The sequence below is a fragment of the Sarcophilus harrisii genome, chromosome 6 (assembly GCF_902635505.1).
Source record: "Sarcophilus harrisii chromosome 6, mSarHar1.11, whole genome shotgun sequence".
Classification (NCBI taxonomy): Eukaryota; Metazoa; Chordata; class Mammalia; order Dasyuromorphia; family Dasyuridae; genus Sarcophilus; species Sarcophilus harrisii.
In genome coordinates, this window is record NC_045431.1 from 993,940 (window position 1) to 1,011,976 (window position 18,037).

Genomic DNA, 18,037 nt, shown 5'->3' on the forward strand with positions numbered 1-18,037 from the left:
TATGTACTTTGTTGTTTCTATCTAAATGTTCTGAGAGGTGTTCTTATATTAGTTCCTGGATTATAATATGCAATTATTTTGATCATGTTCTTCCAAAAGATATAGTTCTTAAGTTATCTCTGTGCATCCTGTTTTTAAGATGTCTCTTTGGATTCCTTAAAATTAATTTGTTCTTTTAAATTTGTTTCTTTTGCCAAATTTTTTCCTCATCTTTGTAGAGTCCATAGACATGTTTTTGCTAAGGGAATTTTGGTTCTTTTCCTTCAATGAATTATAATAGTTCATAGTGTTTTTATTTTTCTTTAAGGTTCTACTCATTCTCCTATTTTTTACAAATTTAACTAAAGGTGTATTTGGGTTGAGAATTGCCTTCTTCTTGGTTTTCAGTCTCTTTTCTTCAAGGCATGAATTCTTTTTTCCACTTTCAAGCTCTCCAAAACATGCATGATTTTATTCTGCATTTATCTGCATCTTCTGCCCGTTTTCCCACTTTTCAGTTGCACTCCATATCTTCTGCAAGTCTAGGATGAATCAGCACATCCCCTCTCTTTTGGAGAGAGGGAAGATTCATGTCACTTATTTAAGAGAACTGGGTTTAGCTCTACACAGTCACACTCTAAGCTCACTGAACCTCTCAGCTGGGATCACTTGGAAGTATGGGGATGAGTGGAAGGTCCACTTATAAAAGCATATTAGTGTTTGTGTAGAAGCTTTCTCTGTTCCCATTAATAATATTGGTGTTTGATGCTGGGGATCTGGAAACCTGCAGCTGCTTGGGAGAAAACAATCCCAATTTTATCTTCATGCCATCAGCAACACTTAGATTATGTTTCTGGATTCATCTTCTCTGCGCCTACCACAATAGGAGAGAAAAGCTGAATAAAATAGAGAAAACACTGAGCCTGGAAAGAGGAGCCTTGGGTGCTAATCCTCATTCTGCTTCTAACTTGCTGGGTAGCCTTGGGTAAGTGATTTCAGCTTTGTGCGCCTCAATGTCCACATCTTAAAGAAAGTTACACTCCATTTCAAAAGGATCTTCTACCCTTAACTTTCTGGGATCTGTATCCTTGACATTTTAATCTAGTGGTAATAATTCCCCTTTTCAAGTAAAAAACTTCACTCTCTTAAAAAATTGGTTATTATAATATATATATATATATATATATATATATATATATATATATACACACACATATATGTAATCACAATTGTTTTCTCAGTACATCTCTTATTCAGGAAAGACACCTTCTGTTTCTTCCATTGAACAATCATGAATGACGACACTGCAGAGTTCTGTATGACTTTAAGTTAATGAAGCATCATCTCCCCCCCTTCTTACAAGCTCCAGATGGTCAGCTCCTCCCATGCTTTACTCCTTTTTCTTCTCAATCTGCTCCTGTCCGGAATCCCCTGAGGTGGCACTTAGAGTATTGTCAGAGCTGGTCTAGGGAACTCTTGGAAGCAGCTCATGTTCCACTTACACAGGGGAAACTAATAATTGCCGTTCTTCCGAGCCACGTAAGGTTTTATCAGTTGCTGATATTTTGCTGTAATTCACTGTCATTTCTTGTAATCTCACTAATTATTGTTCACACGGTAAAACATGATGTTACAATGGAAGTAGTTCTAGATCTGATGAGCTACACACAATGGAAATTGTTCTAGATCTGATGAGTTGCATGCAATGGGTGTAGTTCTAGATCTGATGAGACATGCGATGGGAAGTAGTTCTAGATTTTTTGGTGATGTATACAATGGAAGTAGTTCTAGATTTGATGAAATACTTGGGTGCAAATCCTGGTTTGACAGCTTATTACTTATGTGACCTTAGAAAAATCAAGTAACCTCTCTGGGCTAGATGATCTTTAATGTCTCTTTCAAACTTAAATAACTCTTCTATCCTTAGTTTTAAAATTTGAACTAGTTTTCAGACCTCTTAAGGAGATTAGTTCTGATTTATAGCACCAGGTAGGTCCCCTTGGCTGTTTCCTAGGGACCACGACTTAAGAAAGGGAAGGAAATGGTTCTTCTGTGCACAGTTAGGTAATGCTTTCCAGCAGGTGAGTTGGCAGGACAATGTTTTCTGCTGAACTCCCAGCAAAGCTTCTTAAAATAGGCACTCTGGAAGAGTGATGGCCTGACAGATGCAGAAGCATCTCTGTTTGCCATGCAGATGAAAGTAGCAAAACCTGCCTGGCTGCCAGCCTTGGGGCGGCTAGAGATGAAGTATGTTAGCTGCCTCATCAGGATGCTCTGAAGAGAGGGATTTTACAGAATCATAGAAACGTGAGAGATTGTTGTTATTATTATGAAACTATAGAACGTCAGAGTTGGAAAGCATCTTAGAGATCATTCACTCAATGACCTCATTGTACAGCAGAGGAATCTGACAATCAGCGAAATGAAGGAACTTGTTCGAGATCACATGGCCAATAATGGAGCCAGAACTGGAACGAATGCTTCTGCCTCTCTTCTATCCTGACTAGTAGCATTGGAGAAAACTTCTCAGAAGAAGGGCATTGCCTTTGGACAGAATTGATGTCCTCTTTTCCCTTTGAGTAGGCTCCATCTCCCTAATAACTCAAGTTGTTCTTAAAGCTGGGCACGAAACTGGATTACTGGATTCGGCCTCTGCCAGGCTAGTGGTGTTCCTATAAGGCACACAATTTCTGAACTGAAAAGGACCTCCAAGGCTACCTAATCCCACCCACGTGTGAGTAGGAACCCCTTTCACATCACCATTCCTCCCAAAATCACATGTAATCACTTTATTTGAAGACTTCTAGTAATGTGGTGCTTTCTCTATCAGACAGCCAATGGTCTGTTCTATTGTTGAACACATTTTATTGTTAGAAAATTCTCTGTTATTAGAGAAACTACCACATTAAGTTTTACAAAACACTTTTCCCCACAGAGGAAGTGAAAAATAGTGAATGTATTATTATCTACATTTTATAGAAGAGACAGAGAGCTTAATGAATTTGTCCATGGTTAAGCAGTACACATGTGGAATAAATCTGAACAGAAGACTCTCCCCTTCCGATCCTGGGCTCACTCATTTGTACTACAGTGTTTCTCTACTATCTCTAGAGCTTGCTCAGCCCTTGCTGGCCAACTCTTGTTTTTAGGAAGATTTTCCAGGTGTTAAACCCAAAGGTTCCTTTCTGTTACTTCTACTTATTGGTCTTAGTTCTTTAAATCAAGTGTAGCAATTCTGACATCTCTGCCATATGTTAACTCTTAATATATTTAGACACAAATTCTAATCCCTAAGTTATCTCTTCTCTTGGCTTAATTTTCCAGGTTCCTTCTATATGTCCTTATTTTCATGGCTTTAACCTACCCCACCATCCTGTTCATTCTCCTTTGTATTACTTATGAAAAGTATCATCTTTAGCAAGTCTCTTAACCTTCATATATTCTAGTTTCTTTCTCTATAAAATGAATGCACTGACCTAGAGGATCTCTTAACTCCCATGGAGCTAATATTAGGTTATAAAACACAACCTCCTTTCCTTTCTTCCCTTCCTCTCCCACTCTTCTGTTAAAAATGAGATATCTATCCTGGGGAAAATGACAATACAGATTTTTGTGGTGTTTCCATTTTGTCTAATCATTAATGAAACTAAGAAGCCAAATTTTGTTAAATGAGAAAACTTGTTTGCTTCACTGAGAAAATGATTCTGTGGTTCTCTTTGCGATCTCTTTCTGTGACTAAGGGACACAGATCTATTTCAGTAAGAAATTTATTTTTTATGATGTATAGCTCTAATGTAATTCATTAGTGAAACAGTCATGGAGAGCAATTGCCTTTCTAAAAAAAATCTATCAGTCATTGAGGAAATAGCAATATAAAAAAAAACCACATTTTATATCTAGAACTGCTGACTATTTGATGTGATTTAATTGGTCTTAGAACGAAAATTCTTTCCACCAGGGCAGATCGACAACTCTTCTCTAATTTGGAGCCTTAGGGATTTGTTGGAAGCACTGAAAAGTTAAATGAGTTGTCAAGACATACTGAGGGCTTCCTCTCCCTTAGGCCAATTATCAAGTCTCTATGCCATTGGACTGCCTTTTTCTCCTTTGATAAATTAAATTATAAGAGGATATGGTAGATTTCTTCTATGTAAGTACAATGATTATATTCATTTAACTGATTTTTACTTTAAAAAATTATTTGTATCATTGAGATGCTGAAACTGTAGAAGAAGAAGAAGTCATTTTAAGTCTTTGGGTTTCGGGCTTTTCCTTGTTAAAATTCAGAGGATGGATTAGATTATCTCAGAAGTTCTTCCAATTCTTAATATAAAAAACATGTGTATTACTATGGAAAAAATGAAACTTAATTAAAAAAATTCAATTGTTTTGAAGCAACATGTTTTTATATTAGAAATTATATTCCTGGACTCAGTTGGCAGTGAGCTTACCGTGGTAGCATAGTGAATAGAGTACTACACTTGGAATGAAGATGAGCTTAAATTCTGCTTCAGAAACTTAATAGCTATGTGCATCTAGGCAAGTCACATAACCTCTCTGTGCCCAATTTCCTAATCTGTAAAATGAAGCAATTGGACTTGATGGTTTTAGAAGTCCCTTTCACCTTTAAATCTGGAATCATTGGAAAGCTCTGAAGCAGAATTTGGATACAGGGTAATAAGAATCACCTTTGGGTAAGTAAGGATGAGACCAGATGCTTTTTGAGCTTCCATCTAACTCTGAGAATCTAGGACTCTGTAATAATTATATTCTCTTTTTAACCTCTTTATAGTTAAAAAAAAAAAAGCAGACATTTGAATCTAGTGACCAAACCATTGCATGGTTAGCTTAAAATTCAGATAATATGATTTAAATAGCAATATTATACATACACAAAATGTATTCCCTAATTTTTTAGGCGTGGTTAGTTTTATCCTGAGATATTCTAGAAAGAACTATGGCAAGCACAATTTATATGTCTAATTGCTGTCAAGAGACTGAAGAAAATTTGCATCATATGATCTCTTGTTAATGTGATAATGCATTATTTTTTGGTCAATGCTAGGCATTCAGAACTTTAAGGGGGAGAACAAGCCCTTAGGGTTTGGATAGTGTATTTTTCTTAAATTTGCAAAATTTTCCTAGAATACAAGTTGTGCCTTGGACTTAAAATTATTTTTTTTACCAAGAACCAATAGTTTCAGTAGGAGCTAGAGTGTTCTGTCACTTAAAAATTATCACTTAAGAAAAGGCTTTTACTATTTCATCATGAAATAAGATAAAACTTTCTGGTCTCATTCAAAATCCCTAGTGTCCATTTTATCATGGACATGGCAAGAGCATAGTGCATATTATTCAGAGGATGGTAGAGCTTAGTTCCATCCATCATCATAGTTCTAGAGAAGCATCCCATACTTGATTTTAAGTCATGGTCTCAGGTTACCTGTGAATAACATGGGGATGAGAATCAAAAACATACATACTGCTAACACCTTCATGGCAAATCCACACTAAAGATGTTTCTTTTCTTTTCTTTTTTCCTGAAGTGAAGCAAAACAAAATGATTATAAATATGCAAATAGGAAAAAGATGAAAAAGAGTATCTTGAAACATAGTCATAATAATTTTTCACTTATAACACTTCAAGACTTTAAAAGTACACTCAACACATCTCCATAATATTGGTAGTGAAAAAAAAATGAAATCTCTCTTTAATAGAGGTTCAGCAAATTGCAAAGTGATTCACAAATAGTGATAAGGTTGGGATTCCAAACCAGTGACTCCAAGACCTTTCAGGGATCATTCCACTGAACCACTTTGCTTGTGCACAGCAGACAGTGTTATAAAAATTAATGATTTTGGAAGGAAAAGGAATTAGGCATTTTCACTATCCAGAAGAGCTAGCTAACAAGCCAACTCAGTGAGCACGTAAAAGTCCTATGAATCTTTGATCACATAGCTGTATGTTCCTCCTCCCCATCAATGGGGAATATCCAATCTACATTATTTCATCTTGTATACTTCTTCCATCATTCTCCTGTAAATATCTCTCTATCACGATAGAGGCAATGCTCATGGTCTTTTAATATTACGTGGTTACTAATGCAACAGTCTTCCTACATGTATCCGTCTCTTGTGAATATTTGAAGAGGGCAAAATGAAATGTCTGCTATTGGCTCTGTGAGTTGAGGGCTAAAGTGTGGCTCAGTAAAGTTTCAGGCTTTAATTTTGATTTTCAAATGTTCCAGCCTTTTAGACAAAGGTGGGGAAAAGAGGAAAAGGTTTAGACTTCATGGTTTATATAAGCAAAAAGCTACAATCCTCATTTTTCTTTGCGTGCCTTCTAACAGTGGCCTTCAGGTGTCTGAATGGCTCAGGAATGGTATAAGCACTAACATTGGGACTGAAATGTTTTCCCACCCAACCTACTCCCATCATTTTAGCCTATACATGACTTCTATTTCTCCTTTTCCCCTCAAATATACATATACACACAGAGTCTTTGGAGATATGTACACACATACATGTATGCATATATGTATGGCTATAAACATAAAAACAACTACTAAAGAATTTTTGCATATATATGCACAGATATGCAAGGGCTCTTTAGTAGCTCAACTTCTTGTAGATAATGCTTGTAGTATAAATACAGTTGTGCACAGATTTGAGACTGTCCATTGACATGGGAAATACCCATCTGAGAGGGTCTGCAAACAGTTCTGAAGCAGCCCATTATGCCCCTAGCTGATATTTTTCATGTATACACACACATACATATTATAAATGATTTTTGAATGGAATTGTTCACATGTCAGTCTGTATGTTAGTCATAATATTCTCTTCATGGAAAATAGAAGTTTGTAAGTTCACAATGTAAAATATGCTAATATTTTATCTTGTTAACAAGATGTATTTTTCTATGTTGGTTAAATGTATAATTTGTATAATTTTGTACATAAACATGTATGCATTTTTAAAAATTAAAGGGTTTTTTTTGAATGTTTAAATATTGTTGGTATTCATTGCTGTTTGACACCCACAGATGTGTAAATTGTTTTCATACCAGATAAGCTTTGGCTCTCCTGTCACAGATGGTTATGGTCTTTGGAGTTAAATTATCCTCAAAAGCATGGGTTCATAGACTTATTGCAGATGGGAATTTGAAATGTAGATTTGAGACTAAAAGGATGCTAAGAAGTAACCTATCACATCTCCTATGGTAGATGAGAGATCTGAGACTCTGGAAGTAGCCAGGATTTGTTCATGGTCTAACGAGCCAGTAGCAAAGCCGAGTTTAAAGCTAAATCTCAGTTGCTTAGATCCTTATCCAGATCTCTTCCCCTGCAATTTGATGATATGAACAAGAACTGAAAGCATATAATTTCTAATCTGAAGTCTAGCAGAAGGGATTGGTGATGCAATAAATAGAATACCCACCTAGATTCAAGCACTGTGCCTTAGACACTGTGACCCTGGGTAGGTCACTTGATCCTTTTTGCCTCCGTTATCTCATATATAAAATGAAAGAAGGAAATGAGAAGGAAAAGACAAGCCAGTTCAGTATCTTTGTCAAGAAAACCCAAATGGGATAACAAAAAGTCAGACATGTCTGAAAACAACTAAACGATAACAACAGAACAGAAAGGATATTCTACTATGGTATTTGTCCTAAGTAAAATAAGAATGTTTAGAGAGAGAACTTGGTGTAGTGGAAAGAGATAAGTGGTATATATTGGGAAGGGACTTAGAACATGTATTCTGTTTATGGCTCTGTTCCTAACTAGCTGCATGATCTTGAATAAGTCTCCTAGCTTTCATTTTTTCACTTAAAATTCATTTAAATAAACATTTATTAAGTGAATGCTATGTGAAAGTCAGTATGCTAAATATTTAGATTTAAAAGTCTATTCTCAAGCCCTAAGAACTTGTAAGTTTATGGGGGTTGGTATATAACCTTCACACACTTTTGGCTATAAGTGAAAAGAGTTAAGATAGAATGCAACTGGGGCAAAAAGAGATAGGGGCAAAGTACAGGGGTGGGGCAATTTGAGAAAGGTTTCAAAATAATTGGAAAAATGAAGATTATGAAGAGAATGTAGTACCTGAGATGCAGCTTCATGGAAGAGAAGGGTTTCAATAACTAGAGAAATTGGAGGGTATTTCAGAGAGATTAAGGGAAAAGATTGGGAAAGGGAGGGGAAAGAAACTACTCTCTTATTTCACCCGTCTTTTCATTGTTCCTTTAAAATATTTGTTTCAGAATCAAGGCTTTCATATCTACTGCCAATGGATTTCCAGAATCATCTCCAAGTCTCCCAAAGCACCAATGCATGAAGATGGAAGGTGGCAGGACATCATGTAACAGCTAGTAATCCAGTTGTCTCAACACAAAATTACACACGGGACAGTAGAGTTTCTAAGGGTAGAAAAGGAGGCTGTAGTCGAAATTTTGACTGGTCTTAAATTCCAGGCTAAGGAATTAGTATGTTGTCCTATTTGTAATCAGATTCCTCTGAAAGTTTTTGACTTGGGGAGTAACATGTTAATATTTTTTGCATTCAATTTACCTTGAGATGTAGAGAAGAGAGACTGAAGGAAGGGAGGTCAGTGAAAAGGTCTTAGTTATTTTCATTCTATCCCACCTTAGGTTCCGAGTGGCTAATTAGGCATAGTATTAATTATTTAAATCATATGAATCTTAGCCTTTAGTCACGGAGACAGGTTAGGCTAAAGATGATCATGTCTATTTGGGGGGAGGGAGTCTTATATAAGCCACTTTTTAAAAGGGAGGGCAGATTTTGAGTTTGAGTAATTTGGATTTTTCAGAGGTGGTGGTGGTAGTGGTGCTTGCTGTTTATCTGGGCATCTCTTTGCAAGATTAACAGCAACCACCACTACCACAACCATCTATATATCCTTACCAAATGTTTGGGTTTTTTAAATCTTGATTTATTATATTTGTTTATTTAGCTTAGTGTTTGTTTATATTTAGTAAAAAAGTATCTATAACTGGATGCACACATACACATGCACATGCATGGGAGTGCACAGTAGGCATTTGGACTAAGAAAAAAGGCTGGGCAAGGAATGCAAGAATTTATTTTCCTTGATTGTATATGTTTGTTAAAGGGGTTTTGTTTTTTTCTTTCTCAGTTGGAGGGGAAAGGGAAAGTAGAGGGAGAAATTTATTTTATGTTCATGAAGAGAAAATATTTGTTTTAAAAGAGACTCAGTATTTTAAAATAGTTATTGTTCACATTTTTTAGCATTAGGTTTGCAAAGTTCTTCTGTTAACATTTAGTGAAAGTAGGTAACCCTGTATTTTGGAGGAGGAAATGGAACTTCAAGCAGCTAAATGACACTCATGGTCACACATCAGAGCTAGCAGTTGGATTCAGGTCTCCTACATCCTTCCAGAGTGCCAGGAGACTTTCTTTTACACCACGGTGGAGTTAGAAAGATAATTCCTAATTAAGATAATGTATCCTAATGATATCCTTTTCCATTAAGGACATTTCTCCAGTACGGCATTCTCCCCATATTCTATTACTTTTGAACACGTGTATCGATGTGCATATAATATATGTATGTATATATATTATACACATATGACTTTGAGTACTTATTACGGTGTATTTTGTATGTTACACTTAATGTTTGCTTAATGAATAAATGAATGTGGGGAAAGAAGAAAGCGGTATGGTATAGTAATAAAGTGAACTGGGACCAAACATGTCTCCCCCACCCCCCTCCCAGCTATCACCTTGACCAGCTCATTTCCATTCCCTAGGACCTAATTTCTTCTCTTTGAAATAAGTTCCATGGTTTTGCTGTCGCTTCCAGCTGTCACATCATCTGCGTTAAAAAGAATTTAAAAGCGTTTGTTCCGTTGTATTTAGTTATAGGCGGGAGTGCTGAAAGCGGCCGGACGCTCCCATCCCGTCCCCTCTGATCCCGTCCCCTCTGTCCTGTCTCCTGGGTCACAGTTCAGAGGATCTCCTCAAAGCTGCGGGAAAGAAAGGCGCGGCGCGGCTGACTGAGTCCCGGGGGAAGCGTCCCCGCCATCCCGCGGTGTGGGTGCGGGGCAGAGCTGCTCCCGGGACGGTGCTGAAAGGACAGCTCCCAGGGCTCGGCTGCGCCGCAGCCGCGCCGGGGCCAGAAGTCTGGGAAGAAGCCGGCCCGCGGCCCGCAGGACGTGCTTCCGTCCTGCCGGGAGACGCTCCGGCCCCAGGCCCAGTGACTACATCTCCCAGGTCGCGCCCGAGTGGGAGGCCGTGGGGTTTAGGCGGCGGCACCGAGCCGGCGCCGATTACTTCCGTGTCAGGAGCTGGGTCTCTCGGCAGCAGTCGGTGTCTCTTGGCCGCAGTCAGTCAGTGTCTCCCCCGCGCCCGTGTTCGGTTCCGGCGCCCGGGTCCCGCGGCCCACTCCCCGTCCGAGCTCCGGCCGGAAGGAAGGAACCGAGCTTTGCCCTCCTTGTGCCGGGTCGGAGCGAGCGTCTTTGGCTCTGGGGTGATTTTTAGGAGTCAGAAAACGGGGCACATGGGGGAGTCACTGTTGCACGAGCGGCCCGCCCTCGGGAAGGGCTCCTGGCGTTTGGGGCAGGTCGGCGGCGGGGCGGCCGGCGCCGCGGGCCCGAGGAGCGAGTCCTGAGCCCCCCGGCCCGGGAGGGAGCCCCGGCTCTCCCAGAGCCAGCGAGGCCCGGCGCACTGCGGCGCAGGGCGCTCTCGGGGCTGCGGAGCCGGGCTCTGGGTCACCTTCGCGTGGCCGGCGGCGGCGGGGGGAGCTGCGGCAGCCGCAGGTGCGGACGCCCGGCCGGAGCGGCCGAGGCGGCGGGGGTGGCGTGAGGGGCGGCAGCTTCCTGGAGTGAAGAGTAGCCCCTTGCGCGTGTGTGTCTGTGCGCGCGCGCGCCTGTGTGCGTGTGAGTAGGTGCAGAAGAGGGTTTCCCCCACCCTTTCCCTCCAATCGGGATCAGTCTTTATAGCTGGGGAGCAGCCGCTAGTGCACTGCGGTCCTGCCGCCGCCGCCGCCGCCGCTCTCACTTGCCTTCACCTTTCCCGCCGCCACCATCTCCATCCTGCCCTTTGTACTTTATTTCACGTGCTCCGAGCAGAACGGGGGATGCCGGGTTCTCTTCCCTGCTTTTAAGATCTACTTGGTTTGCAGCCCCTTCCCTTTCCTCCCCCCTCCCCTCCCCCCTCCCTCCATCGCTCCCTCCATCTCTCCGTCCATCGCTCCATTCATTCATGTTTGGGGTCCTTGGCGACGGCGCAGCTCGGGAGTGAAGGTGCGGGAGGAGCTCGCCTGGGGGGGGCGGGGAGGGGGGCGAGGACCAGAGACACGGAGGGGGGCTTCGGGGAGGAGAGCGCTCCAGGATGGCTGAGAGGAAGAGGAACTGGAACAAGGAGGACGACCTGCCCGTGTACCTGGCCCGGCCGGGTACCACGGCCCAGACGCCCCGCCAGAAATATGGGGGCATGTTCGCCTCGGTGGAGGGCGCCTACGAGAACAAAACCATCGACTTCGACGCGTACAGCGTGGGCAGGAAGGGCTCCCGGACTCCCCGGAGCAGCAGCAGGCCCGACATGATGTTCTTGGGGGAGACGGGGGACAATTTCAGCGAGACCGCCAGCGACGTGAGCGAAGTGTCCGGCTCCGTCATCAGCTCCCCGGGAGACAGGGACGACAAGACGCCGGGCGTGGAAATCCGCTACCCCGTGGGAAAGGAAATGCTCCAGGGCCCGGACAATGGAAAGGTAAAAAGGGAAGAGTGTGTGTGTGCTTGTGTGTGCTTGTGTGCGTGTGTGTGTGCTTGTGTGTGCTTGTGTGCGTGTGTGTGTGCTTGTGTGCATGTGTGTGTGCATGTGTGGGTGCCTGTGTGGGTGCCTGTGCGGAGGGGGTGGGGGGAGACAACATATGGTCTGCGGAGGGAGAGACGTGAGGCTGCGGGGAAGAGAGACCTAGACTGCGGACCCCCTCCCCTCGGGGGTCTATTCCTTAGCGCGGCACTGCAGCCTTGGGGGGGCGGGGAGGGAAGGGGACAGGAAATGGAGAGGTGGAAGGGGCTGGGGGGGGGGACCGGCGGCTTCAAACTTGGGACTTGACGAGCCGGCCAACGGTTTGCTGGCAGGCAGCGGCGGAGCCCCAGAGTGAGGGAAGCGGCGTGGTGGGGGGGGGGGGTCGGGAGCCTCCAGGAGGCACCCTACGCAGCGATTGCCCAGGCTTTCCAGGGGCCAGCCCGAGGAGAGCCCGAGGAAGGAAGGCTAGGAGCCCGGAGACTGCCAGGCCGTAACCGGGACCCTCCTCCCCGCCCCCTCCAGCCCCCGCATATCCCTTCCCTGAAGACCGCAGGCTTGTGGTCCTGGTCTCTGGGAGAGCCGGCTCGGGCCTCGGTCCGAGCCACGAAACGAGGCGCAAGACTCCGCTTGAGCCTCTCGGCCTCCACTTATCACCCGGGGCAAGCTTTTCCATGTAACAAAGCGGCTGCGCGGCTGGCCTGCGGGCGGGGAACGGATTGCTCGGGGGGAACCGACCTGGAGCTTGGACTCAGCCTCCCTTTGAGTCCCTGCAAAGCGAGGGAGCCAGCGGAGGCTGGCGGGGCGTGCATCCCCTCGGCTTCGCATGAGAAGGACGAGGGGACGCTTTACTCGGAGAACGTGGGCTCCGAACTCGGGCGATTCCTTTTGGAATCCCGGCTTTCCCCAGCTTAGCTGTATGACCTTGGCCAAGCCCCGTAAAGTCCCCGCTTCTCGCTTCCCAGTCTGTAGGAAGCCACTTTTCCCACGGGATATGAGGAGAGCGACACAATCCAGTGAAATGATGGAGACAGAGCGTTAGCTGCATTTCAGCCGTCAGGGGCCAGTGGCAGTCATTGGTCGAAGCTGGCGGGAGCTTCTCTCCCCGAGCCCGGAGCCCCGGCTGCCCTAGAAGCGACTGTCTGGGAACTGAGAGAAAGGGGTAACCGAGTGCAAGAGGGAGTGATCTCCCCGCTGCGTCGTGCGCGCTAAGCTCGCTTTTATTCGGGAGCTGGGCTGGCCCGAGCCACCGGGGGCCGGCTTTTGCGAAGGTGTGAGCCCCAACCCACTTCCCCTGGCGTCACTGGAGCTGGATAAAGGGTGGTTCTAAGGCAACTCCGGGGTTTAAGGAAGGGTCCCTGGAGCCCCGAGCCCCGATCCAGCTGAGCTCTGTCCTCTTCCCTGTGCCTCGGAGCGGGCCCTGTGCCTCCAGGCGAGGCCCAGCCTCCCCGCCCCGCCGGCCTCCGTCTGCTAGGGCACAGCTGGCTTCCGGGGGGCTGCCCCAAATTCAACGGTTTGCAAGGGTGGGGGAGGGAGGGTCGGAAGACAGCTTCCAAGTGCTCAGCGCTTCCTGATGCGAGTAACTCCCATTTCTGCATCACGGTTTAGATTTGCAACCCAATGGGGCAGCTAGTACAAGGCTTCTCATTCCCTTTTCACAGAGAGGAAAACGGATGCTAAGAGACGGATTAAGCAATGGTTACACTCAATCACTGAGTCGGGAGTTTAGGGTCAGGATTAGAGTGTAACCTCAGTGATTGAGTGACTCCTCCTCAGAGTCCTAAGTTTCCAAATTTCAGGGAGGAATTTTCTTTCCCATCATTCTGCCTCTTGGTTATTCTCCCCTCTTCTCCTCCTCCTCGGCCCCATCCCCCTCTTCTCTTAACTTTTCTTCCCTTTCCCCAGCAGAGCCCTTAATCCCGAGGCACCGACCCCATCATTTGATTGGCCAGCTGGGACGCCCCTCACTCCCTCCTTTTCATTTGTTGCCAAGTGTTCCCATTTCCTCGGGACGTTTCCATGCCCCACAACTCTGGAAAACTTGATGGGAGAAATTTCTTAAATAAATCCGCTGGAGAATCCAATTTAGGAACCAGGAGGACCAAGTGACTTTTCTTTTATCTTTGAAATATGGGTCAAGCAAATGCAATTGGATCTTGGCTCGGGCCTCTCAAGGCCCAGGTCCTTCTCCCTTAACCACCTGGAGGGGGACTGGGGTGTGTCAGGTTTCCTTTCCGGCTTTCCCAGGGTTCCACCTCCAGAGAGCCATAATGTAAATCAGCTTTGAAAGGAAGGAGGAGGCACAAGTGACAGCTCAGCTGGAAGATACCCACCTAGCAACACTTGCCTTTTAAACTCAGGAACTGCTTCTGAATCTCGAAGCTTAAAATCAGGGAACTTTAGGGCTGGAGGAGGATCTGGGCTGCTCTTTCAGGCCAGGAGAAAACGGGTCTGAGGAGGACCGGCCTTGTCCCTTCTCCCTCCTCCTCTCCTCCAGATGGAATTTGCAAATGGCTGTTCTCTAAGGTGTGCCCACATCAGAGGCCAACAGATGGATGTTGGGCACCAAGGCCGGGCCCCTCTGCCACCAGGCCGCTGTAGCTGCAGCCTTGTTCCTTTAGAAAGGGCCTTTTCCACCCAGATGTTTCCTGCTAGCCCCTCCCCCTCTCCCCCAATTCCCACCTCAAGATGTAGAAGCGCCTGGAGCAGCTAGATTTCCAAACACCTTTTGGTTCATTTGGGTCTCCAGATACCTTTTTAAAAACACAGGTGGGGGGGGGGCGCAAACCCCAAACCGAGGGCAAGAACGCCCTGGCTTTTGGAAGGACTGCTTGCTCCGGGAGGGCCCTCCAGCTTGGGCGTGCCTGAACCTGCGGGTGGGGAGCAGAGGTGGATGGCTGGGTGTGTTGGGGGGCGGCGAGCTCGAGGAGAGGAAAGGAGGAAGCGTGTGTTGGGGTGGGGGGGGAGAAGGAAGATTGGAAAGGAAGCGCTTCCTGGGTTGAGCTGAGCTGGGCGAATCCTGCTAGGTTCCTGCAGCCGAGAGGGCGCTGGTGCAGCCTCTAGAAGGAGCTCTCTCTAGCCAACTCCCTTTGGGAGACCCGGCCCTGTTTTATTGCAGCCGGGAAAAAAAGGTGGCAGGCTTTTAGCAACGCTGCCGTTCGGCTCCGGGAAGAGAAAACTTTAGCTTTATTAAGATTTGGAAACGTTTGCCGGCAGGGCGAGGAGACTGCCCGGGCCCGCCCACGGGGTGTTGTGGGAGCGGCCGAGCCTCGGAGGCTGAGGGGGAGAGCCAGAGCCAGAGCCTCACAGGGAGACAGAGAGCCCCCCCAGAGGGACAGGGACCATGTCTTATCAGGGCAAGAAGAGCATCCCTCACATAACGGTAAGAGCCGCCCAGGGAGCAGAAGTAGGCTTCCTCCCCGAGCTCCCCGGCCTTTGTTGGGGGGGGGGGGGATCCAAAGCCGCCACCCCGGCCTCGGAGCCGGGGATGGGGGAGGAAGTTTGGGGGCTGAAAACCCGGCGGGGACAACGGCCGCTACCAAATTGAGGGCAGGCGTTGGCCTTTACTTGCGGGACTGTAGAATGGACCTGCCACAAGCCCTTCCCCTCGGCGCCTGGTGTATGTATGTAAGGAGAAGGGGTGGGGGGAGGAGGGTTGTGGGACTTTGGAACCAGGTGTGTCTGTGGTGGTGGGGGGGGGGTCTCTGCTTCCAGAGGGTCTGAAGAGCGTGGGGGCAGGTGCCGATCGCTGCAATGTCCCCCCAGTCTTCCCCTTTTCTCCTCTCAGCTCCCGCCTCCCCATCTCTGACTCAAACAGTAATACCTCCCAAGGATCCGTTAGGGACCCTGGATAGCTCTTCAGGCTCCGAGCTGGTCCACACTGCCAGCGATGGGAAGGGAGGGCGATGCAGAGGAGGGGGGGAGCGGACTGGGTGGGAAGGTGGCTTTCTCTGGATGCTAACCCGAACAAAAGAGGGAGGGGACCTCTGTTGCAGGCAGGCTCCAAACACCTCCCCCCCACGCCCCTCTGGCGCCCCTAAGGAGGCAGCCTGTGGCACAATGGAGCCTGTGGCTCCTCCCGGCACCCCCTGGGAACCATTTCCTCTCCCTTCTGGGGGGTAGGGCGGGGGTTGTGGAGTAGAAATAGGGTGAGCCAGGGCGCGCCATGACAGAGGCACCGCCTCCCAGCCTTCCTGGTCTATTAATAGATGAGAGAGGGACTGCTGAGCCGGCGAGATCGAGAGTCAAAGGGTTAAAGTGAGCCGGGCTCCCGAGGTGGGGGAAGGGGAGAAGATGGGAAGGGGCACCAGGGCGTTTCCATCTACGCGTGGGCGGAAACAAAGAAAGATCCGGGTTTGACCACCAAAGTCGGGGTGTGGAGTCTGGCCGTGGCCGCCTAGGGAGGCTCCTGGGGCTGGGGCAACTCTCCCCCGGGTGGGAAACTGCTTCGCGAGCTCAGCCTGGGGTGTGGCGAGGCGCTGAAAGCCAGGGCGCTTGGCCCCTTTGCAGGGGCTTTGAGGTAATTGGTACGCTGGCAAAGTCCTGCGAAGTCACAGGGTTCAGTTGAGGTTTCCCAGGGCTAGCCCTAAATTACCCGGGCGAGCTAAGCTTTTCCAAGTGGGAGGTGGTGGGGAAAAGGTGAAGCTTTGGTCCCCGCCCTCCCGGAAATGCAGTGCTCCTGGGGGAGCCTTCTCCAGCTCCAGCAGCCCCATTCTCCGAGGCATCGCTATGCCCAGGGATGTGGGAAGTTAGAAAAAGAGGTCCCCCCCCAGCAATACCCGGCCCAGAGCCCCCCAGAAGAAATCAGGCTGGAGGGCTTGAAGAGGAACATGTGGTTGGAAGGACAGACCGTTCATTTGTGGAAGTCCAAGCGTCCCGGTGGGATAAAATCCCCTTGTAAAATGCAAAGTGTGCATCATACTATACACTGTGACAGAAAGGGGGAAGAGGAGGAAGAAAAAAAAAAAAAAAAGGAAAGAAGGAACAGTGAGCTTCCTCAAAGAAGCCTTGTAACTCCCGCAAAGAGGTTTTCTTTCCCTTGCTAGATCCAATTTAGCTCAGCCCCTGTACAGGAGGGTTAAAGCCTCAAAGAGAGAAGAAACACAACTGGCAATTTATATAGACCCACTTTTACTTTCATTGTGCCTGCCTAGCTGCTGCTGTGGTTAAGTATTGATCCCGCTTGATAAAGGGAGGAAAATTTCTCTAGATATGGAGAGAAGCTTGTTGAAATGAAAGGTAGATGGATATTCATAGTTCTTATGGTTTGCATTTTGTCCCTAAGAATACAGTGACTGGCCCAATCTTGGGAGGGGAAAACAAACAAACAAAACCAGTACTTCAGCTTCAAGCCCTCAAAGATGATTTCAAACATCTAAAAAGCATTCTAAAACACAGACTTTTCCTTAATTACTTACATGTTGGAGGATTGACTTTGATGTTCCTGTCTTTGAAGCCTGATGCGCTTATGTTTAGAGCGAAGTCTGGGTGTGGCTCTATCTGTGAAAGGAATAGCACTTGCTTCTGTAGTAGCAAAAGCTTCTTTCCTCCATAAAGACCAGAAAACAAACGTGAAAGGCGGAAAGAGTAGGCAGAGATTCAAAGCAAATCTTGCTTTAGAGAGTTCACATTCTAGACTCTGAGTCAGGATCATATAGGAATCCTGGTACAGAAATTGTTAGAGCTGAAAGGAACCTTACAACATTGCTTATAAATTGTCAGATCTGGAAGGGATTGGGAATACAGAATCCTAGCTCTGAAAGGGACTGTCAAACACAAAACAGGATGTCAAAGCTGGAATGGGCTTGACAATAATACAAATGTTGAATTTTAGAGCTGCAAGGGAACTCTAGTCCCAGAACACAGAATAATAGAAATAGCATAAGAAAGCTGGAAGGAAATTGGAGAGCATTTAATTCAACTCCCTCCCCTAGAGCTCCCGGAAGTGGTTTGACCAGGTCAGGCACATGCCATGTAACAAAGCAGGGACAGAGACCCCAGAGTCTGTGCTTTATCCAGGGTTCCAGAAGGGTGCCTGAGGATAATCTAGTCCAGGAATATAGTCTAGGAAATAATAGTCCAGGGAACCAGCTTCATTTTTAAAAAAAGTATTTTGGGGGCAAGGGAATGAGAAGGAGCAGAAATAGCAATGAATGGAAAGACTTAAACTTGTCAAGCTAAATAGATGATAACATTCAATGTTGAGTCATTTTCAGTCATGTCAGATTTTTTGTTGCCCCATTTGGGATTGTTGCAGCAGAGAT

The 18,037-nt window shown here is 46.3% G+C and overlaps 1 protein-coding gene across 2 annotated transcripts in view; it reads left to right on the forward strand.

Moving 5' to 3' along the window:
- Window positions 1-11,217: 11,217 nt before the first annotated feature.
- The window catches only part of CRMP1 (collapsin response mediator protein 1), a 73,676-nt gene continuing 66,856 nt past the window's right edge, over window positions 11,218-18,037 (forward strand). Inside the window, exon 1 of one of the 2 annotated variants that reach the window (XM_031944240.1) lies at window positions 11,218-11,735. In XM_031944240.1, the coding sequence (XP_031800100.1) occupies window positions 11,355-11,735 (381 nt within the window). In that variant the 5' untranslated portion in view covers window positions 11,218-11,354. Of the gene's footprint in view, window positions 11,736-14,758; window positions 15,157-18,037 lie in introns of those variants that run through there. The other variant, XM_031944241.1, reaches the window with a different exon arrangement.